The sequence below is a fragment of the Salvelinus namaycush genome, chromosome 10, assembly GCF_016432855.1.
Source record: "Salvelinus namaycush isolate Seneca chromosome 10, SaNama_1.0, whole genome shotgun sequence".
Lineage (NCBI taxonomy): Eukaryota > Metazoa > Chordata > Actinopteri > Salmoniformes > Salmonidae > Salvelinus > Salvelinus namaycush.
The window spans coordinates 49,839,847-49,853,797 of record NC_052316.1 but is presented as its reverse complement, the minus strand read 5'-3'; the positions used below and the strand labels follow the sequence as shown (position 1 = coordinate 49,853,797).

Genomic DNA, 13,951 nt, shown 5'->3' with positions numbered 1-13,951 from the left:
TTTTTACGAAAGGAATGGAGCTAAGTACAGGCGAAATCCTAGAGGAAAACCTGGTTCAGTCTGCTTTCCACCAGACACTGGGAGATGAATTCACCTTTCAGCAGGACAATAACCTAAAACACAAGGACAAATATAGACTGGAGTTGCTTACCAAGACGACATTGAATGTTCCTGAGTGGCCTAATTACAGTATTGACTTAAAGTCGGCTTGAAAATCTATGGCAAGACTTGAAAATGTCGGTCAAGCATTGATCAACAACCAACTTGACAGAGTTTGAAGAATTAAAAAAATAACAATGTGCAAATATTGTACAATCCAGGTGTGGAAAGCTCTTAACTTATCCAGAAAGACTCACAGATGTAATCGCTGCCAAAAGGGGATTCGAACACGTATTTCTGTATTTCATGTTCAATACATTTGCAAAAGAAAAACAACATGTTTTCAGTTTGTCGTTCTGGGGTATTGTGTGTAGATGGATAAAAACAAAACCAATAACTGTTTTATTCAACATGTAGAATAAGGCACGGGGAATGAATACTTCCTGAAAATGTTCAACTGTTCTGTTTGAAGTCTGTCTGTGGTGACTGAAACCACACCCTCCTCCAAACTGACACCACACCCTCCTCCAAACTGACACCACACCCTCCTCCAAACTGACACCACACCCTCCTCCAAACTGACACCACACCCTCCTCCAAACTGACACCACACCCTCCTCCAAACTGACACCACACCCTCCTCCAAACTGACACCACACCCTCCTCCAAACTGACACCACACCCTCCTCCAAACTGAAACCACACCCTCCTCCAAACTGACACCACACCCTCCTCCAAACTGACACCACACCCTCCTCCAAACTGACACCACACCCTCCTCCAAACTGACACCACACCCTCCTCCAAACTGACACCACACCCTCCTCCAAACATTTGGAACGTTGCCAATGAACTATTTTCACCAATCAATATTTGGGATGACGTGTCACTAATCACAGAGACTTGTTAGAGTGTTAGTAGCATGTTGTTTAAAGGTCTGAGTGACTTGACCTGTCATTGACCTATGGTTTCATGGTTCTAATCTGACCTCTGACTTGCTATATTGAGAACTCCATTCCTCTCCGTGATCTCTGAACTGGAATCAACTTTAAGGTTTTAAGCTGTAATTACTAGAACAGTATGAACATACCCAAAAACACAAGCAGAAATACAAATCATGTTTTGAGTAAAAACATTTTTGAAGTTGAAGCCTGTAAGGTAAACCATTCTGTAGATTGATTCTCTACTCAAAATGCTCCTCCTGTTGTCCACAGGCTCTCATGTTGTCCACAGGCACAGAGGCACAAGTCTTTTCAGTAATAATGAAGGCATGCATCTACTGTCCCCTATTAAAGGGTACATAGATCATACCCAGTCTAGTGGAGGGTAAACACATGTCAATGCCGTTTACTAACCTTTTTTATGTTGTGCGTTTACTCATCGTGAACATCAATCAGCAGTCACCCACCTAGGCCTAGATTCAACCAGATCAAGCGTTAACGACACATGCACATCTGATGTTTTGGCGGTGTCGGTAGCTTCCTTGGAGCTGTCAAATCCCCCACTCGCTTTAGAAGTTCAGAACCAGTAGGCTGGATAGAAATAATTAGGCTCAAATAGAAAAATATTCAATGAAATAATAAGGATTTCTAGCATCCTAATGGAGGTGTAGATTACATCTCGCATGACAGTGTTGCAACAGTGTAAACAAGGCTGCATGGGATTTCCGTTAATACGACTCTATGCAGCCAATGGCAATGTCCGCTTGAGGTATAATGCCAGGAGCCGCTTGTGGATTTGACAGCTCTAAGGCAGTTCCACCTCCGACACCGGCAGAACAACCACTACCCGGACGTCGACTAAAGCGGATCTGATTGAATAGAGATCCTATTTTTATTTTTTACCATTACATCACTGGTTATACCTCAACTGTTTTTACCACTACATCACTGGTCATACCTCAACTGTTTTTACCACTACATCACTGGTTATACCTCAACTGTTTTTACCATTACATCACTGGTTATACCTCAACTGTTTTTACCATTACATCACTGGTTATACCTCAACTGTTTTTACCATTACATCACTGGTTATACCTCAACTGTTTTTACCACTACATCACTGGTTATACCTCAACTGTTTTTAACACTACATCACTGGTTATACCTCAACTGTTTTTACCACTACATCACTGGTTATACCTCAACTGTTTTTACCACTACATCACTGGTCATACCTCAACTGTTTTTACCACTACATCACTGGTCATACCTCAACTGTTTTTACCACTACATCACTGGTTATACCTCAACTGTTTTTACCATTACATCACTGGTTATACCTCAACTGTTTTTACCACTACATCACTGGTTATACCTCAACTGTTTTTACCACTACATCACTGGTTATACCTCAACTGTTTTTACCACTACATCACTGGTTATACCTCAACTGTTTTTACCACTACATCACTGGTCATACCTCAACTGTTTTTACCACTACATCACTGGTTATACCTCAACTGTTTTTACCATTACATCACTGGTTATACATCAACTGTTTTTACCACTACATCACTGGTTATACCTCAACTGTTTTTACCACTACATCACTGGTTATACCTCAACTGTTTTTACCATTACATCACTGGTTATACCTCAACTGTTTTTACCATTACATCACTGGTTATACCACTACATCACTGGTTATACCTCAACTGTTTTTACCACTACATCACTGGTAATACCTCAACTGTTTTTACCACTACATCACTGGTTATACCTCAACAGTTTTTACCATTACATCACTGGTTATACCTCAACTGTTTTTACCACTACATCACTGGTCATACCTCAACTGTTTTTACCACTACATCACTGGTCATACCTCAACTGTTTTTACCACTACATCACTGGTTATACCTCAACTGTTTTTACCACTACATCACTGGTTATACCTCAACTGTTTTTACCACTACATCACTGGTCATACCTCAACTGTTTTTACCACTACATCACTGGTTATACCTCAACTGTTTTTACCATTACATCACTGGTTATACCTCAACTGTTTTTACCACTACATCACTGGTTATACCTCAACTGTTTTTACCACTACATCACTGGTTATACCTCAACTGTTTTTACCACTTCATCACTGGTTATACCTCAACTGTTTTTACCACTACATCACTGGTCATACCTCAACTGTTTTTACCACTACATCACTGGTTATACCTCAACTGTTTTTACCATTACATCACTGGTTATACATCAACTGTTTTTACCACTACATCACTGGTTATACCTCAACTGTTTTTACCACTACATCACTGGTTATACCTCAACTGTTTTTACCATTACATCACTGGTTATACCTCAACTGTTTTTACCATTACATCACTGGTTATACCACTACATCACTGGTTATACCTCAACTGTTTTTACCACTACATCACTGGTTATACCTCAACTGTTTTTACCACTACATCACTGGTTATACCTCAACTGTTTTTACCACTACATCACTGGTCATACCTCAACTGTTTTTACCACTACATCACTGGTTATACCTCAACTGTTTTTACCATTACATCACTGGTTATACATCAACTGTTTTTACCACTACATCACTGGTTATACCTCAACTGTTTTTACCACTACATCACTGGTTATACCTCAACTGTTTTTACCATTACATCACTGGTTATACCTCAACTGTTTTTACCATTACATCACTGGTTATACCACTACATCACTGGTTATACCTCAACTGTTTTTACCACTACATCACTGGTTATACCTCAACTGTTTTTACCACTACATCACTGGTTATACCTCAACAGTTTTTACCATTACATCACTGGTTATACCTCAACTGTTTTTACCACTACATCACTGGTCATACCTCAACTGTTTTTACCACTACATCACTGGTTATACCTCAACTGTTTTTACCACTACATCACTGGTTATACCTCAACTGTTTTTACCACTACATCACTGGTTATACCTCAACTGTTTTTACCACTACATCACTGGTTATACCTCAACTGTTTTTACCACTACATCACTGGTTATACCTCAACTGTTTTTACCATTACATCACTGGTTATACCTCAACTGTTTTTACCACTACATCACTGGTTATACCTCAACTGTTTTTACCACTACATCACTGGTTATACCTCAACTGTTTTTACCACTACATCACTGGTTATACCTCAACTGTTTTTACCACTACATCACTGGTTATACCTCAACTGTTTTTACCACTACATCACTGGTCATACCTCAACTGTTTTTACCACTACATCACTGGTCATACCTCAACTGTTTTTACCACTACATCACTGGTTATACCTCAACTGTTTTTACCATTACATCACTGGTTATACCTCAACTGTTTCTACCATTACATCACTGGTTATACCTCAACTGTTTTTACCACTACATCACTGGTCATACCTCAACTGTTTTTACCACTACATCACTGGTCATACCTCAACTGTTTTTACCACTACATCACTGGTCATACCTCAACTGTTTTTACCATTACATCACTGGTTATACCTCAACTGTTTTTACCACTACATCACTGGTTATACCTCAACTGTTTTTACCACTACATCACTGGTTATACCTCAACTGTTTTTACCACTACATCACTGGTTATACCTCAACTGTTTTTACCACTACATCACTGGTCATACCTCAACTGTTTTTACCACTACATCACTGGTCATACCTCAACTGTTTTTACCATTACATCACTGGTTATACCTCAACTGTTTTTACCATTACATCACTGGTTATACCTCAACTGTTTTTACCACTACATCACTGGTTATACCTCAACTGTTTTTACCACTACATCACTGGTTATACCTCAACTGTTTTTACCATTACATCACTGGTTATACCTCAACTGTTTTTACCATTACATCACTGGTTATACCACTACATCACTGGTTATACCTCAACTGTTTTTACCACTACATCACTGGTCATACCTCAACTGTTTTTACCATTACATCACTGGTTATACCTCAACTGTTTTTACCATTACATCACTGGTTATACCTCAACTGTTTTTACCACTACATCACTGGTCATACCTCAACTGTTTTTACCACTACATCACTGGTCATACCTCAACTGTTTTTACCACTACATCACTGGTTATACCTCAACTGTTTTTACCACTACATCACTGGTTATACCTCAACTGTTTTTACCACTACATCACTGGTTATACCTCAACTGTTTTTACCACTACATCACTGGTTATACCTCAACTGTTTTTACCATTACATCACTGGTTATACCTCAACTGTTTTTACCACTACATCACTGGTTATACCTCAACTGTTTTTACCACTACATCACTGGTTATACCTCAACTGTTTTTACCACTACATCACTGGTTATACCTCAACTGTTTTTACCACTACATCACTGGTTATACCTCAACTGTTTTTACCACTACATCACTGGTTATACCTCAACTGTTTTACCACTACATCACTGGTTATACTTCAACTGTTTTTACCACTACATCACTGGTCATACCTCAACTGTTTTTACCACTACATCACTGGTCATACCTCAACTGTTTTTACCACTACATCACTGGTCATACCTCAACTGTTTTTACCACTACATCACTGGTTATACCTCAACTGTTTTTACCACTACATCACTGGTTATACCTCAACTGTTTCTACCATTACATCACTGGTTATACCTCAACTGTTTTTACCATTACATCACTGGTTATACCTCAACTGTTTTTACCACTACATCACTGGTCATACCTCAACTGTTTTTACCATTACATCACTGGTTATACCTCAACTGTTTTTACCACTACATCACTGGTTATACCTCAACTGTTTTACCACTACATCACTGGTTATACTTCAACTGTTTTTACCACTACATCACTGGTCATACCTCAACTGTTTTTACCACTACATCACTGGTCATACCTCAACTGTTTTTACCATTACATCACTGGTTATACCTCAACTGTTTTTACCATTACATCACTGGTTATACCTCAACTGTTTTTACCACTACATCACTGGTCATACCTCAACTGTTTTTACCACTACATCACTGGTTATACCTCAACTGTTTCTACCATTACATCACTGGTTATACCTCAACTGTTTTTACCATTACATCACTGGTTATACCTCAACTGTTTTTACCACTACATCACTGGTCATACCTCAACTGTTTTTACCACTACATCACTGGTTATACCTCAACTGTTTTTACCACTACATCACTGGTCATACCTCAACTGTTTTTACCACTACATCACTGGTCATACCTCAACTGTTTTTACCACTACATCACTGGTCATACCTCAACTGCAGAACAGTCATAAGAGGCCATAAGTCATGCTGAGAGTTGTGCCTCTGATATCAAGCAGTGGTTCATGTTGTGTTCCAAATGGAACCCTATTCCCTATATAGTGCACTACTTTAGACCAGGGCCCTATTCCCTATATAGTGCACTACTTTAGACCAGAGCCCTATTCCCTATATAGTGCACTACATTAGACCAGGGCCCTATTCCCTATATAGTGCACTACATTAGACCAGGGCCCTATTCCCTATATAGTGCACTACATTAGACCAGGGCCCTATTCCCTATATAGTGCACTACTTTAGACCAGAGCCCTATTCCCTATATAGTGCACTACTTTAGACCAGAGCCCTATTCCCTATATAGTGCACTACATTAGACCAGGGCCCTATTCCCTATATAGTGCACTACATTAGACCAGGGCCCTATTCCCTATATAGTGCACTACTTTAGACCAGGGCCCTATTCCCTATATAGTGCACTACATTAGACCAGGGCCCTATTCCCTTTATAGTGCACTACTACAGACCAGAGCCCTATTCCCTTTATAGTGCACTACTATAGACCAGAGCCCTATATAGTGCACTACTACAGACCAGAGCCCTATTCCCTTTATAGTGCACTACTATAGACCAGAGCCCTATATTGTGCACTACATTAGACCAGGGCCCTATTCCCTTTATAGTGCACTACTATAGACCAGAGCCCTATATAGTGCACTACTTCAGACCAGGGCCCTGTTCCCTATATAGTGCACTACTATAGACCAGGGCCCTATTCCCTATATTGTGCACTACATTAGACCAGGGCCCTATTCCCTATATTGTGCACTACATTAGACCAGGGCCCTATTCCCTATATTGTGCACTACATTAGACCAGGGCCCTATTCCCTATATTGTGCACTACATTAGACAAGGGCCCTATTCCCTTTATAGTGCACTACTATAGACCAGAGCCCTATTCCCTATATAGTGCACTACTATAGACCAGGGCCCTATTCCCTATATAGTGCACTACTATAGACCAGAGCCCTATTCCCTATATAGTGCACTACTATAGACCAGGGCCCTATTCCCTATATAGTGCACTACTATAGACCAGGGCCCTATTCCCTATATAGTGCACTACATTAGACAAGGGCCCTATTCCCTTTATAGTGCACTACTATAGACCAGAGCCCTATTCCCTCTATAGTGCACTATTATAGACCAGAGCCCTATATAGTGCACTACTTCAGACCAGGGCCCTATTCCCTCTATAGTGCACTACTATAGACCAGAACCCTATATAGTGCACTACTTCAGACCAGGGCCCTATTCCCTATATAGTGGACTACGTTAGACCAGGGCCCTATTCCCTATATAGTGCACTACTTTAGACCAGGGCCCTATTCCCTATATAGTGCACTACTTTAGACCAGGGCCCTATTCCTTATATAGTGCACTACTATAGACCAGGGCCCTATTCCCTATATAGTGCACTACTATAGACCAGGGCCCTATTCCCTATATAGTGCATTACTATAGACCAGGGCCCTATTCCCTATATAGTGCACTACTATAGATCAGAGCCCTATTCCCTATATAGTACACTACTATAGACCAGGGCCCTATTCCCGATATAGTGCACTACTATAGACCAGGGCCCTATTCCCTATATAGTGCACTACTATAGATCAGGGCCCTATTCCCTATATAGTGCACTACTATAGACCAGGGCCCTATTCCCTATATAGTGCACTACTATAGATCAGGGCCCTATTCCCTATATAGTGCACTACTTTAGACCAGGGCTCAGCCATGTTCTTCAGTTGGTAGTGTTATAACTAGAGAAACGTTTTAACCACCGTTACGGGATATCTAATGGAAAAACATGTGACTTAACTTTAAACTTAATCTGAGGACTGATATTCATCTAATTAACTAACTGTTTAATTGTTACCCGATTAAATTCCGATACGGGATATCTAATGGAAAAACAGGTGTTCTTTAACCTCAACGTGTGGTAACCATTGATGTGCACATTTTGAATATGATACTACTAACCCTAAACCTTTAAACCAGTGAAATGCCTGTTCTGGTCTAAGACAAGAGGTTTTAGTGAAAACATGAGTCAAATCATTATTGCTTTGGTCAAAGGAGCATTTAAAAACATGTGGCCACTGCCTGAGATGTGAAAATACATACATTGCATAAAGAGAGGACTAATGATTACAAAAGTCCATGTAAACAGATACATCAATATATCCGTGCAGGTCAGGAAGACAGCAGCTCAACAGACAGGAAGTGGAGAGAGCAGCTCAACACACAGGAAGTGGAGAGAGCAGCTCAACACACAGGAAGTGGAGAGAGCAGCTCAACACAGGAAGAAACAGTTCACTGTTGTCAATAATATTGTGCAAATATATCTTAGCAGATAATGATGTTCAAGTCAGTGATATTGTTTTCAGAAAACAAGCCACATTTCATTTGATTATGCTGCAGTTCCATCCTCTTCTTTAGGTTCTGTCACGAACCGGCTCCAAGGTGAGAACAAAAAGGGAGACAACGTGGAGATAAGACCGGCTCCAAGGTGAGAACAAAAAGGGAGACAACGTGGAGATAAGACCGGCTCCAAGGTGAGAACAAAAAGGGAGACAACGTGGAGATAAGACCGGCTCCAAGGTCGGAACAAAAAGGGAGACAACGTGGAGATAAGACCGGCTCCAAGGTCGGAACAAAAAGGGAGACAACGTGGAGATAAGACCGGCTCCAAGGTCGAGAACAAAAAGGGAGACAACGTGGAGATAAGACCGGCTCCAAGGTCGAGAACAAAAAGGGAGACAACGTGGAGATAAGACCGGCTCCAAGGTCGGAACAAAAGGGAGACAACGTGGAGATAAGACCGGCTCCAAGGTCGGAACAAAAAGGGAGACAACGTGGAGATAAGACCGGCTCCAAGGTCGGAACAAAAAGGGAGACAACGTGGAGATAAGACCGGCTCCAAGGTGAGAACAAAAAGGGAGACAACGTGGAGATAAGACCGGCTCCAAGGTCGGAACAAAAAGGGAGACAACGTGGAGATAAGACCGGCTCCAAGGTCGGAACAAAAAGGGAGACAACGTGGAGATAAGACCGGCTCCAAGGTCGGAACAAAAAGGGAGACAACGTGGAGATAAGACCGGCTCCAAGGTCGAGAACAAAAAGGGAGACAACGTGGAGATAAGACCGGCTCCAAGGTCGGAACAAAAAGGGAGACAACGTGGAGATAAGACCGGCTCCAAGGTCGAGAACAAAAAGGGAGACAACGTGGAGATAAGACCGGCTCCAAGGTCGGAACAAAAAGGGAGACAACGTGGAGATAAGACCGGCTCCAAGGTCGGAACAAAAAGGGAGACAACGTGGAGATAAGACCGGCTCCAAGGTCGGAACAAAAAGGGAGACAACGTGGAGATAAGACCGGCTCCAAGGTGAGAACAAAAAGGGAGACAACGTGGAGATAAGACCGGCTCCAAGGTCGGAACAAAAAGGGAGACAACGTGGAGATAAGGAATAACAAAATATATTTATTAACGGAAGTAACGTAAATACAATTAACAATGGTGTGTGTAATCAGTAATCAGTAGTGTAAGTGAGTGGTTGCGTGCATTGATGTGATAATGAGGAGTGTTGGAAGGTGTCAAAGCAAACAAAACGACCACAACCAAAATCTATCAGTGTCTGCATGGAGAGAGTCTCCCCAATGAATGGGGAAGAGGTGTATTTATCCTGGGACACACCCGAGCCCAGGTGTGTCCCATTTCGCTGACGACCCTCCAGGCTCCGCCCACCGACATGCTAATAAGGAAAACAAGATCAAAGAGAAAGAATTCAGCAGACAGAGTGGGAGGGTCATCACAGTATAGTAATGTAATTATACATGGTTGTAGGTTCTGTTACCATAGTAATTACACATGGTAGTAGGTTCTGTTACTATAGTAATTACACATGGTTGTAGGTTCTGTTACCATAGTAATTACACATGGTTGTAGGTTCTGTTACTATAGTAATTACACATGGTTGTAGGTTCTGTTACTATAGTAATGTAATTACACATGGTTGTAGGTTCTGTTACTATAGTAATGTAATTCACATGGCGTAGGTTCTGTTACTATAGTAATTACACATGGTTGTAGGTTCTGTTACCATAGTAATTACACATGGTTGTAGGTTCTGTTACTATAGTAATTACACATGGTTGTAGGTTCTGTTACCATAGTAATTACACATGGTTGTAGGTTCTGTTACTATAGTAATTACACATGGTTGTAGGTTCTGTTACTATAGTAATGTAATTACACATGGTTGTAGGTTCTGTTACTATAGTAATGTAATTACACATGGTTGTAGGTTCTGTTACTATAGTAATTACACATGGTTGTAGGTTCTGTTACTATAGTAATGTAATTACACATGGTTGTAGGTTCTGTTACTATAGTAATGTAATTACACATGGCTGTAGGTTCTGTTACTATAGTAATTACACATGGTTGTAGGTTCTGTTACTATAGTAATTACACATGGTTGTAGGTTCTGTTACCATAGTAATTACACATGGTTTAGTTCTGTTACTATAGTAATTACACATGGTTGTAGGTTCTGTTACTATAGTAATTACACATGGTTGTAGGTTCTGTTACCATAGTAATTACACATGGTTGTAGGTTCTGTTACTATAGTAATTACACATGGTTGTAGGTTCTGTTACTATAGTAATTACACATGGCTGTAGTTCGTTACTATAGTAATTACACATGGTTGTAGGTTCTGTTACTATAGTAATTACACATGGTTGTAGGTTCTGTTACTATAGTAATGTAATTACACATGGTTGTAGGTTCTGTTACTATAGTAATTACACATGGTTGTAGGTTCTGTTACCATAGTAATTACACATGGTAGTAGGTTCTGTTACTATAGTAATTATACATGGTTGTAGGTTCTGTTACTATAGTAATGTAATTACACATGGTTGTAGGTTCTGTTACTATAGTAATGTAATTACACATGGTTGTAGGTTCTGTTACTATAGTAACGTAATTACACATGGTTGTAGGTTCTGTTACTATAGTAACGTAATTATACATGGTTGTAGGTTCTGTTACTATAGTAACGTAATTACACATGGTTGTAGGTTCTGTTACTATAGTAATGTAATTACACATGGTTGTAGGTTCTGTTACTATAGTAATGTAATTACACATGGTTGTAGGTTCTGTTACTATAGTAATGTAATTACACATGGTTGTAGGTTCTGTTACTATAGTAATGTAATTACACATGGTTGTAGGTTCTGTTAGTAATGTAATTACACATGGTTGTAGGTTCTGTTAGTAATGTAATTACACATGGTTGTAGGTTCTGTTACTATAGTAATGTAATTACACATGGTTGTAGGTTCTGTTAGTAATGTAATTACACATGGTTGTAGGTTCTGTTAGTAATGTAATTACACATGGTTGTAGGTTCTGTTACTATAGTAATGTAATTACACATGGTTGTAGGTTCTGTTACTATAGTAATGTAATTACACATGGTTGTAGGTTCTGTTAGTAATGTAATTACACATGGTTGTAGGTTCTGTTACTATAGTAATGTAATTATACATGGTTGTAGGTTCTGTTACTATAGTAATTACACATGGTTGTAGGTTCTGTTACTATAGTAATGTAATTACACATGGTTGTAGGTTCTGTTAGTAATGTAATTACACATGGTTGTAGGTTCTGTTACTATAGTAATGTAATTATACATGGTTGTAGGTTCTGTTACTATAGTAATGTAATTATACATGGTTGTAGGTTCTGTTACTATAGTAATGTAATTATACATGGTTGTAGGTTCTGTTAGTATAGTAATGTAATTATACATGGTTGTAGGTTCTGTTAGTATAGTAATGTAATTATACATGGTTTTAGGTTCTGTTAGTAATGTAATTATACATGGTTGTATGTTCTGTTACTATAGTAATGTAATTATACATGGTTGTAGGTTCTGTTACTATAGTAATGTAATGATACATGGTTGTAGGTTCTGTTACTATAGTAATGTAATTACACATGGTTGTAGGTTCTGTTAGTAATGTAATTATACATGGTTGTAGGTTCTGTTACTATAGTAATGTAATTATACATGGTTGTAGGTTCTGTTAGTAATGTAATTACACATTGTTGTAGGTTCTGTTAGTATAGTAATGTAATTATACATGGTTGTAGGTTCTGTTAGTAATGTAATTATACATGGTTGTAGGTTCTGTTACTATAGTAACGTAATTACACATGGTTGTATGTTCTGTTACTATAGTAATGTAATTACACATGGTTGTAGGTTCTGTTACTATAGTAATGTAATTATACATGGTTGTAGGTTCTGTTAGTATAGTAATGTAATTATACATGGCTGTAGGTTCTGTTACTATAGTAATGTAATTACACATGGTTGTAGGTTCTGTTAGTAAAGTAATGTAATTACACATGGTTGTAGGTTCTGTTACTATAGTAATGTAATTACACATGGTTGTAGGTTCTGTTACTATAGTAATGTAATTACACATGGTTGTAGTTCTGTTACTATAGTAATGTAATTACACATGGTTGTATGTTCTGTTACTATAGTAATGTAATTACACATGGTTGTAGGTTCTGTTACTATAGTAATGTAATTACACATGGTTGTAGGTTCTGTTAGTAATGTAATTATACATGGTTGTAGGTTCTGTTACTATAGTAATGTAATTATACATGGTTGTAGGTTCTGTTACTATAGTAATGTAATTACACATTGTTGTAGGTTCTGTTACTATAGTAATGTAATTACACATGGTTGTAGGTTCTGTTAGTATAGTAATGTAATTACACATGGTTGTAGGTTCTGTTACTATAGTAACGTAATTACACACGGTTGTAGGTTCTGTTACTATAGTAATTACACATGGTTGTAAGTACTGTTAGTAATGTAATTACACATGGTTGTGGTTTCTGTTACTATAGTAACGTAACTACACATGGTTGTATGTTCTGTTACTATAGTAATGTAATTACACATGGTTGTAGGTTCTGTTACTATAGTAATGTAATTACACATGGTTGTAGGTTCTGTTACTATAGTAATGTAATTACACATGGTTGTAGGTTCTGTTAGTATAGTAATGTAATTATACATGGTTGTAGGTTCTGTTACTATAGTAATGTAATTACACATGGTTGTAGGTTCTGTTACTATAGTAACGTAATTATACATGGTTGTAGGTTCTGTTACTACAGTAACGTAATTATACATGGTTGTAGGTTCTGTTACTATAGTAACGTAATTACACATGGTTGTAGGTTCTGTTACTATAGTAACGTAATTACACATGGTTGTAGGTTCTGTTACTATAGTAATGTAATTATACATGGTTGTAGGTTCTGTTACTATAGTAACGTAATTATACATGGTTGTAGGTTCTGTTACTATAGTAATGTAATTACACATGGTTGTAGGTTCTGTTACTATAGTAATGTAATTACACATG

General features: G+C 38.6%; 1 protein-coding gene across 1 annotated transcript in view; it reads right to left on the bottom strand.

The window, feature by feature from the left end:
- Positions 1–6,403: 6,403 nt before the first annotated feature.
- jade3 (jade family PHD finger 3) overlaps positions 6,404–13,951 on the bottom strand; it is a 48,592-nt gene continuing 41,044 nt past the window's right edge. Inside the window, exon 7 of the mRNA XM_039001799.1 lies at positions 6,404–6,421. Coding sequence (XP_038857727.1) covers positions 6,404–6,421 — 18 coding nt within the window. The remainder of the gene's footprint in view (positions 6,422–13,951) is intronic.